Source organism: Triticum aestivum, chromosome 7A (genome assembly GCF_018294505.1).
Source record: "Triticum aestivum cultivar Chinese Spring chromosome 7A, IWGSC CS RefSeq v2.1, whole genome shotgun sequence".
NCBI lineage: Eukaryota > Viridiplantae > Streptophyta > Magnoliopsida > Poales > Poaceae > Triticum > Triticum aestivum.
Genome location: NC_057812.1, coordinates 544,190,146 through 544,200,839, shown reverse-complemented (window position 1 = coordinate 544,200,839; position 10,694 = coordinate 544,190,146). Strand labels below are relative to the sequence as shown.

The following is a 10,694-nucleotide window of genomic DNA, read 5'->3' as shown; positions in this document are numbered from 1 at the left end:
TAGTACATATATTTAATTGTACAAGTTTAATCTTTGAATTATAAACGTAGGAAATGTCATCATCGGACGACGAAAGTCTCCCGGGGGAGTGCGGGTGGTGCCACGACGATCGAGGTTTGTGCGACAGGCCTCACCTGGACGATGATCGGCGCTTTAGCATTAAGCTCGAGGAGACCTTCGATGTTGAAACGGTACGCAACGGTGACAAGTGTTTTTTCGTAATTAAGCATGACTTCAACTATTTTAATGTGTAATTTTCATCTTTTACAATTCGAGTATAGCTTATCCCATGCCATGCAAGACGCTATGTCTTGGAGAGGATGGATTTTGAAGACCATGAAAATTTTGAAACAAAGAAAATTCACCTAAGGACCCATCATGATGTGGATTTTGAAGTAAATCTGTATAATGCTGAGAGCGTAACCCATTTTGGTTGCAAAAATTGGGAAGCATTTTGCAAGATGTATGGTTTTGATGAGGGTATGCTTGTCACCATGGATCTTGGTGATCCTGAAATCGAGCAAGACAATATGGACATTTGGGTCCTTGTTGATACGCCTTCAGTTCTACCGCTATGTGAGTTTCTCAAACATAGTTATTAGCTAATTTATATTGTTTATTTCAAAATAGTTGACAACTTATTTCCATTGACAGCTTATTTTGATTGTTCAAACAATGTGCGAAACATGGTAGACAAAACCCACTATACCGATGGCTCCGAATTAACTTATCAGGAGAAAATTCATCTGGTCGGATTTTGTACTGATATTGAAAATTACAATATCTACAATCAAACTCCTCAACATTATGGTCAATACGTGCCACCAGTGCACATGTTGAACTACGATAACTACCATGGAGATACCCTGGTAAGATATTTTACCATTACGACATCCGTGCATCTTTTGCATACTTCTAAAACTAGTACATCATTGCTAACTATGAAGTTATTACTATATTTTTCAACAGAGAATCCCAGAGGATTGTGTGCCTCATTTGATGTATCAGAATGGCAGCCTTCGTGTTTTGAACATATATCCAGGTCATCCTACGAATCTCAACTGTCCATACCGGATTTCTCAAAGAAGTGGAGACATGCTAATCAGTAAATGGAAAAAATGTATGGACATTCGTAAGGAGGTTCTTGGAAGCAAAAGGATGCGAAGCGCAAGAATTGGAGAGATGATGATCTCCATTCTCCATAATGGAGAGTCAGGGTCTATATTGTTTTATGTTATTTTACCTTAAAGAGGGTATCTAGGTCCTACCTAATACTGGTGATCATGTGCTAAGAACAAAGTAGGGTTGGTTCGATGACTATTAGGATGATGATCGTATGACTTGTTATTAATAACGAGTAGAAGTTGTATGATGATGATTAGTAAGACTTGTTATTATGATGATGCATGATGCGATCATGAAGAGTTATTATATATCTGTGGATGAAATGAACATGGATTGGATTGAAGTGAAGGCAACATGCATGTGGTGCATGTCGAAAGTAGTACAATCCAAACTTGATCAAGTTAGGATTAGTATTACTTTCGACATGCACCACATGTTGCCTCACTTCAATCTAAGTCATGTTTAGGCCTAGCAGTAGCAATAGCACGGAGATAAGAGAGGACACATCTCTCTATTAGCTACCTACACGAATCTAAATTAACCCCCAAAATCCCTAAACCACCTCCTTTAAAAAAACAGACGCTGAAATGCTGACGCGTGGAAGCTTATTGGTCCCGATTGGTGCTACCAACCGAGACCAAAGGCCCTCCTGGCTGGGCTCGCCGGAGCGGCCACGTGGAGGCCCATCTGTCCCGGTTTGTATAAAAACCGGGACTAAAGGCCTAGGGTATTAGTAACGACCCTTTAGTCCCGGTTCCCCAACCAGGACAGATGGGCTTTATGAATCGGGACAAATGAGCCTTTTTCTACTAGTGGCCATGAGAGAGCCTCTTTGATCGTCACCACAACGATATCACATGGCACAACTGTTCGACGTCATCGATCGCGCTAGATCAACCACAAATAGAGCCTCTCTCTGGTCATCGCCACAATGATATCATGTGGCATAGCTGCTTGACGTCATCATCCACGAGGAAGACAAACATATATACATGCGTTTTTGGGTGGCAGGGACTCGAATGAATTAGGGATATGAACAGGGACCGTATCACAAAGGTACACCCACTCGGCTACCCGTCGGGCGCGATCGGATTACAGACAAATAGGGAGGCATGGCAGTACCGCAAAGCACGCGCGTATCCAAGACCGTATATTGGACCATATATGTTCTTTTTTATAACTACCATACATGTCATATTTGTGTATTCCAAATGTGCATTTGAGCATTTTGCAAGTTCCGGGATGATTGTGTTACTCTCTGGGGTGTCGAGGAGGCCACGTGGAGGTTCTCTATCGAGGGGTGGCGAAGGTGACGCTGTAGACGCAGAGGCGCACAACAGCATGGCGACGGCGCTCCCGCTTGATGTGGGGTGCCCAACAACTTGGTGGGGGGTGCTCAGCCGCTCGGCGTGGAGGCGTGATGCCCGCCATGATCTATTTTGATGGTCACTATGACGGCTGTTAGTAGAAGGAGCAAGCTCCGCGACTGGATGGGTGTCGGGTCGCCGTGGTCCCTTTCAGCACCGGAGGGGTAGCAGCCAGGGTTGTCGAGGGAGATGGCAATGGGGCCAGCGAGGAGGTCGCAGTGGCTAGAGGCGAGGACAGGGGACACACGTCCAAACCGACGCTGCTGGTGTCGCTGTCCCCCGCCCTCCCCCCCCCCCACCCCAAGCAGCCTCCCACCTCGCCTATGGGATCAGAGTGCTCAGGAGAGGCGAGAAGTAGCGCCACCGAGGTGCCAGGGGGGAGGGCAGATTCCTCCTCCAGGAGGGCCATGATCATGGTAAGGTCATCCACCCCAAGGGCTACGGACAACGGTTTGACGCAAAGGGGCGGTGGTGCGGCAGCGGTGGTTGTACATCACATGTAGCTATTGGGGTCGTGAAAAAGGGACGACGACAACACATAAGTGACTTCGGTGGTAGTGCTACTCAAGCACCCGGTCTCGAGTTTTGGGGTGAAAGCCTAGGCCTGAGCCGAGTTGATTATACGAGGCAATGATGATGTTTTGACATTATTACCTTGTTGAAGATATTGCTCAGACTGTTTTTTTTTTCAATGTGAAAACCTAGATTCTGGTCTTGCGTTGTTGAACCCGATGACAGCAACACTTGAGTGTCGCTATCTTGTTGAAGACGTTGCTATTAAAGAACCTTATCGTTCGTGTGTGTCATAGATAGTTGGTGCGGATATAATCATTAATGTAGTTTGTTTTCGATGCAGATCTTATCGCCCTGGTTGGAAAAGACGGAGGACCAAATATGTATTTTTCTTTCTTCCTCGTGACCCGTCCGTGACAACAATAGGGCGAAGGCCCGGTGCTGAAAGGACCGCGCTATACGCTGCCCGAGCTTCGACAGCGCAGGACGACGGCGGGGGAGCCTTCAGTCTTGCGAGGATAGGAATAGGATAGGGCCAATGTGTGGCGAGGCCCCAAGCAGCGGCGGCGCCTGCAGGCCCCAGCGGCAGTCGGCACGAAGCAGCGCCGCCGTTCTGCGGCGAACAGGTACACGCGTGTGCTATGTCTATCTGCTTCATCTTCTGCGGGGATTTGGCGAAATCCAATCTGTATCTACTCGGTTCGAGTTACTACTTTGTAGCGGATTTTATTTTTCGTTCGAATTCATGTGCATACTCGAGCTTTGATTCCCATTCGGAGCAAAAATCACTCTTGTAAAAACATTTAACTCAATCTGACTGGACATTAAGCATGCAAATCTGTTGAGCTTTATCCCTCCGATGGTGCTTACAGAGATACTACTACACAACAGACCTAGAGAAAAATTACATGAAATGCTACTGCAGCAAGAGAATATCAGTAATACGTTTGGAAATGCTAGTAACTGAATTCCAAAAGGAAACCACCAATAAGTTTTTTTTGCCTGGGCACCAGTAAGGTAGTTACATCACTTTACTTCTTTGGATGCACTTCTTTCACTGGCTGCCATCCTTCCAAATCTTTGCTTCATCTGGCACGCATGTGTGAGGCCGCGTGCTTGATTCGAAGGATCTCAGTAGAAACTTGTCCCATATCTGACCGGTCTTTTTTTTGGAAGATCCAGCAAATTGCTGGCTGATTGATGATTAGCAGGAAGCAACGGAAGATAAAATGGTGGGGCTCCTAAGATCAAGGGTGAAAAGGAAATGAACTGAAAATAAAGAAAAGTACAGCCCTATTGGCTGCCAGAGAATTAACAATCTCTCATGGAGGTTCCCCAAAAGGGGGCTCAATGCAGTTTGCTCCGGCTGGGCGCCATAGCTCCATTGCTCGTATGATTGCGGTGACAACCTCGTGTGCGGAGGCGATCTTGCCTCTGAAAGTGCACTTGTTCCTTTCCTGCCAAATCTCGCATAGGACCAGCATTTGCATTCATGTGCAGATTCGAGCTTTGATTCCCATTTCGGATCCCAAATCACCTTCTAAAAACATTTAAATCAATCTGATTGGACATTTGAGCCTTAATCCCTTGGATGGTGCTTACAGAGTTACTACTCAATAAAACTAAAAGAAAAATTACATTAAATGCTATTGCAGCAAGAGAATATTACTGTTTGGAAATGCCAGTAACTGAATCCTAAAAGGAAAACACTGTAAGGTAGTTACATCACTTTTCTTCTTTAGATGCGCTTCTGTTGCAAGTTGCCATCTTCCAAATGTTTGCTTCATCTGGCACGCATTTGTGAGGCCGCGTGCTTGATTCTAAGGATCTCAGTAGAAACTTGTCCCATATCTGGCCGGTCTTTTGGTGGTGTCGCGGAGCAAGAGAGGCCGATTGCAATCAGTGGGATAACACAATTCTTCATCAGGTCAGCTGCATTCATGTCATCTTGTAGCATTGTGGGATCAACAACCTCATGAATATTCTTTGTAAATGCTCTATCAACAAATTCATGAAGGCTTATACCATCACTGAATTTATCATCAGTTGGACTGCACCCTGTTATCAGTTGTAACAGAAGCACCCCAAAACTGTAGACATCACCCTTGGTTGATATCTGTTCACTCATGCCGTACTCTGCATTGACATTGCAAACACAATAAAATTAGAGGATAATCATTATTTGTACAACTCTATAAACAGAACTATTTTATTTTGAGAATAAGCTTATCAAACCTGGTGGAATGTATCCTATGGATCCTTTTAGGTGGCAGGCACTTATTGATCTGTCTTGATGTGCATTTGGTGCGCTGAACAAAAATTTTGCTAGGCCAAAGTCGATGACGTATGCAGCCATATCAAGACCCAAAAGAATATTGCTTGGCTTCAAGTCGCAGTGTATAATTGGAGATGCACACTGGTTGTGAAGATAATCCAAAGCAAATGCTACATCCAAGGCTACATTAATCCTTTGGCTTAATGACAGAGTATTTCTTTCACCATGTTCATGATCCGCCGGATGTAGCCACATTTCTAGGTTACCATTTGGCATGTATGGGAACACTAGGGCCTTGAAATCTGCCCCAGTATGATCCACTGAAGAGCATGAAGTAATGATTCTTACAAGATTTCGATGGCGCACATTACGAAGGGCTTCACACTCTGCTATGAAGCTCCTATGTGCTCCATAAATGTCAAGGTCAAAAATCTTGATGGCAACTTGATCTTGAAACTGGAGACTGCCCTTATAAACCCTTCCAAATGATCCAGAACCAATTAAGTTTGCAGAAGAGAATCGATCAGTTGCCCTTACAACGTCTTCATATGATACGTTCTTTATGTGCTCGTTGACATGTTGTAAATGGGGATTGGATTGCATTCTCTTCTTCCGATAAATTACCACAATACATGACAAAATAATTATAGTGACAACAACAATCGGCAACACAATCGCTAGGACCAGAACCAATGACTTGTGTTTTCTTTTCTTGTCAACCAGTGCAGAACAAAGGGACATGCCTCCTGTTGGAATGCTTGTACAGAGATGATAATTTCCTTCAACTGACACTGCACCAGCAATGTCGAAAACACCACCTCTTGGAACTTCACCATGAAAATGGTTGAAGGATAAATTGAGGTACTGGAGGGATTTCAAGGATTTGAGGGGCTCTGGTATTTCTCCGGATAAATTATTCTGAGAAATATCCATATTTTTTAAGCTGGATAATCTGGCAATAGACTGTGGAATGCTTCCTACAAAGAAATTGCTTTGCATGTCAAGATACTCCAGATCCACACACTGGCTGAGAGTTGACGGGACGTTGCCAGACAGCCTGTTATTTGACATGTTCATTTTCTTCAGATGAATGAGGCTACCAACTTCCTCTGGCATTCTTCCCGACAAATAATTGTATGACAAGTCTAACTCTTCAGAGAGTGTAGAGATTTTGAAGATCTTACTTGGTATTGGCCCATCCAGTGAGTTGTGAGCAAGATTGAGTATTTTGAGTCGAGTACATCTTGCTAGACTTGCGGGTATCCTTCCACTAAAGTTGTTGTGATCCAATTCCAGCATACTCAACTGGACGAGATTACCAGTAATATCTGGAATTAGGCCTGAAAGCATGTTCTGTGAAAGGGATAGATCAACCAAACTTTGTAAATTCCCAAGTGTTGCTGGTATATTGCCAGTGAGACTGTTGTTACTCATGTACAAGATGTTGAGGCTCTTAAGGTTACCAATCTCCGATGGTATAGGTCCAGAAATGTTGTTGCTACTTAGCAGCAACCACTGAAGACTATTGGAAAGATTACCGATTGAACTTGGCAGTTTCCCTTGGAGATTGTTGCTATCCAGCATCAGTTTAGTTAACCTAGTACAATGTGAGAGTGAAGAGACAAATCCCCAATCACCTGCCTCTAGGTTGTTGTGTGCCAAATCAAGTTGCTCTAAATTTGGCAATGAACCGAAGAATGGTATGGATCCAGTAAAGCTATTATGATTCAGGTAAAGCATGTATAGGTGGTAAGCTTTGATGAGGGAGGCTGGGATTGGGCCATCAAAATTGTTCTTTGAGAGCAACAAGGCCTGAATATTCGGGAGCGTGTAGCCTATGTCAAATGGCAATCTTCCGATTAATGAGTTTTCCGATAAGGTAAGAATTCTCAGGGATGACATGTTGAGGAGAGACAGTGGAATTGGCCCAGATAAGTTGTTTACGCTCAAGCTCAGTTTCTGCAGTGTTGGAATGTAGCCTAAGCTCTCTGGGATGCTCCCAACTAACTGATTATCTGTGAGACGAAGATGAACTAGGGAGGAAAGGTTCCCTAATGAGAAAGGTATCCTTCCTGAAAGATGGTTGTTCCTTAAATCAAGATATTTAACAGGGGGGGATGTGGCAGTAACAGGAGGTACTGAACCAACAAAACTGTTCTGTTGGAGGCAAATGGCAATAAGTGACGAGGTGGTGAAGAGAGCCTTGGGGAGTTCTCCAGTAAAATTATTTCCCATGAGTCTAAGTACCTGAAGAGCTGAACTATTTGCCAAGGACTTTGGGATGACCCCTGTGAGAGCATTCCTCCCAAGATCGACGTACGTGAGGACATGGCTGCTGCCCAGAGATGGCGGCATGTTGCCGGTGAGCCCGTTACTAGCGAGAACTAGTATGCGCAGCTCAGGAAGATTTCCAAAAGCAGAAGGGATGCCCCCTTGGAGCTTGTTGTTGCTAAGGTTAATCTCTTGAAGATATTTGCATTGACTAAGGCTAGGTGGAATCTCTCCATGGAGGGAATTGTTCCCCAAACCCAGGACCTGGAGCTGGGAACATGCAGAGAGTTCAGACGGGATGTTACCTTGCAAAGCGTTCATGCTGAGGTTGAGGTCGGCGAGTTGGGTCAGGAGGCCGAGCTCGGACGGTATGCCGCCGTGGAAGCTGTTGTTTGATAGGTGGAGCCTCGCCAGCGAAGTGAGGTTGGCAATGCAAGGCGACATGGAGCCTGATATGCCTTGTGATTCAAGGTCCAGTGCAATGACACGCAATGGCGGCATTGCGCTGCACATGACCCCACGCCAGTCGCAGAATTCCCGGGAAGCGTCACTCCATGAAGCCAAAACTCCGGGTGGTCCGGAGAGCTGGGACTTGAAGCAGAGCAGGGCCTGTCTATCATTTTGGGATTCATCGCAGATGGCTAGTGGCAGGCTGCAAAAGAAGCTGAAGAGGCAAAGGAACCTAGCAAGGCCTGTGAACAAAGATGCCATTGCTGTGACTTGGAGCTACACTGCGTGAGACCAAACGTCGATCTCCTTTGGAAGAAGATGTCTACCCGTGGCGGTGGCGTCTAACTGTAGATTGCAGATTTAAGTAAGCAGTACGCATATGTGCAGTTCTTTCGGGGAAAGAAGAGCATATGCTGGGTGCAGTCAAATCAACATACGTTTCCATGGGAAATGGGACGTTGACATCCATCATCCATGAACGCATGCTCTGCTTTGGGATTGGTACGAGTTGATTTTGCTGGAGCCAGTCGTTGATCTGATCCACTTGTACGTACGAGTTGATTCCTTGCTAGGTACTATGGTATATGGAATCCTCGCAACTGAGACTGGCAGACCTGCGTACGGACTTTGTAGGATATTTGACACTTGAGGGTGTTGATCACGATCCTTTTGCGGCTCGGCTCTGACCTGGAGCACAATAGCTGCCTCAAGTCTTCGCATGGTGGTGGTGGTGGTATGAACGCACGCCTTGTCATTTTTTGTATGTTTTTTTTTCAATTCCATTTGATGGTCAGGCCTCGATGAATGCACATATATAGTAGTACTAGTAGTTAATTTTGTCGGTGGGGAAGGTACCAGGCAAGTGCCTCGCTGAGGCACGACATTTCTGATACTACTATAAATACCCATACAAGCCGCTAATTTAGAGGCACTCACCACAGATCGACTTGCTTCTGAGCTTTGACAGATCGAACTAACTGCCCTGTAGGTAGCCAGTGAGAAATGGCACTTGCTCCGGGCTGGTCTCCGTCTCTGCGCTCCCTGGTGTGGCTCATGTCGCACAGAAATCCACATCTGAGCTCTTTCTCCTCTACCGCCGCCGCGGCCGCCATACAGCCGGCGGCTCCAGGAACTGCCATTCCAGCTGTTCGTGCCGTTCAGCCTCCAGCCGCTCCAGGTACGCAGCTTGCTACTAACCCACTCAATTAGTTACTACTCCTTCCGTTCCTAAATATAAGTCTTTGTAGAGATTTCGCTATGAACTATATACGGATGTATATAAACGCATTTTAGAGTATAAATTCATTCACTTTGTTCCGTATATGGTCCATAGTGAAATCTTTTCAAAAACTTATATTTAGGAACACAGGGAGTAGTAAGTAGTATGTACTTTCTGCACGCATGTGCGGGAATTTTTTTTATGTCATTGATACGTGCTAATTGTTACAACTACTCTCTATCAGATTCGAGTTGTAGCCGGTCCGTTGCCCCGGAGCAAAAGGTTCTTCACCCACTTCCATCCAGCACACCTAAAATTCCAATCCACAAGCCTTCTCGTCGTCCCACCAGCAAACATCCTAAGAACATGATTCATCCTAGTAGAGAACCTCAACTTGTAACCAACACGCCGCAGATGCGCAGCCTCGAAAGCCCCACGCACCTGATTCCTGGTGGTTCATGCAGCGCACTTCAGTCTCTGACCGACAAGCGTTTGCCGGCAAAACGTGGTGATTACAAAGATCCCAAAAGCCCCAGGTTTAGCTCTTCCAGCCACTTCCCTGACCAGCCGACTCCTGAACCTATCGGCGAGTCTTTGACGCCCACCCTGCAAGATCCTCCACACTCGGTCCCTGGTGAATCGTGCAGCACACTTCAACCTGTAACCTGCAAGCCTTCGCTGAAAGCAGATCCCGATCACGAAGCCGGCGGCGAAAATTCTGATGTTCAAGTTCCCAGAATTCCAAAGATTAGCCCTATCCCCAAGGATAGCACTTTCCATGATCCGCCACACCCACCTGCTGACCCATAGTTCCCCAAGGACAAGGGCGAGGTGCGACAACCATGTAATCTCACTACTGTCATACTGTGAGTGATATTTGTAATGTTCATATCAACTTTATCAAATTACAAATAAAGGTGTGCGTTAGATTTTTGGGTTCAAAGGAATGCCAATTATCTTTGTTGTTTTACATTTTAGTTAGTTACCGAAAAAGGCTTTCGCCCCGTTTTATAAATAAAGCAACCACCGAGCACAAAGTCCACAAGGTATCAACTGAAACACACACACACGCACACCCAACGCCACAACGCGAAGGTCCAACACAAACGCACGAAACACAACACACAACACAGGTTCAGCTGTGGGCACATCACAACAAGCCCAACATAGCAACAAGGACAGCACAGACAACAAACGGCGGTGGCGCCGAAGACGAAGAGGAGCTAATCTGGCTCAGGCGGTGGTGGGGGAAGCGGCGGAGCCATCCGGAGAGCCATCGCGTGAAGCTGGGTGATGATGGAGGTGATGGCCTTTCTCTCCCTGGGACGGCTAAGCGGCCGCCAAAGCTGCAAGTAACCAGACCATTTGAATGAAGCATCAATAGCACGACGAAGAGGGATACGCTGAATCACAAGTTTATTCCTAACAGTCCATAGCGTTCAGGCAAGAACCCCAATGGCCAGCCACCTAATGT

General features: G+C 45.8%; 1 protein-coding gene and 1 pseudogene across 2 annotated transcripts; one reads left to right on the top strand and one right to left on the bottom strand.

Annotated features, from left to right (window-relative positions):
* The first annotated feature begins 3,396 nt into the window (after positions 1-3,396).
* On the top strand, positions 3,397-10,163 carry LOC123148083 (extensin). Of its 2 annotated transcripts, none has more exons than XM_044567439.1 (3): positions 3,397-3,631; positions 8,990-9,178; positions 9,465-10,163. In XM_044567439.1, the coding sequence occupies exons 2-3, from the start codon at positions 9,004-9,006 to the stop codon at positions 10,028-10,030; spliced, it is 741 nt and encodes a 246-aa protein (XP_044423374.1). In that variant the 5' UTR covers positions 3,397-3,631; positions 8,990-9,003; the 3' UTR covers positions 10,031-10,163. The 2 variants fall into 2 exon arrangements, with proteins under 2 accessions (XP_044423374.1, XP_044423375.1); XM_044567440.1 differs by lacking the exon at positions 3,397-3,631 and adding an exon at positions 6,408-8,734.
* LOC123153465 (receptor kinase-like protein Xa21) lies at positions 4,027-8,721 on the bottom strand (annotated as a pseudogene).
* Positions 10,164-10,694: the final 531 nt, after the last annotated feature.

Coding starts and splice junctions, on each gene's coding strand:
- LOC123148083 (XM_044567439.1), top strand. CDS start 9,004: ATGGCACTTGCTCCGGGCTGGTCTCCGTCTCTGCGCTCCCTGGTGTGG. Junction 9,179..9,464: donor TCAGCCTCCAGCCGCTCCAG/GTACGCAGCTTG, acceptor ACTCTCTATCAG/ATTCGAGTTGTAGCCGGTCC.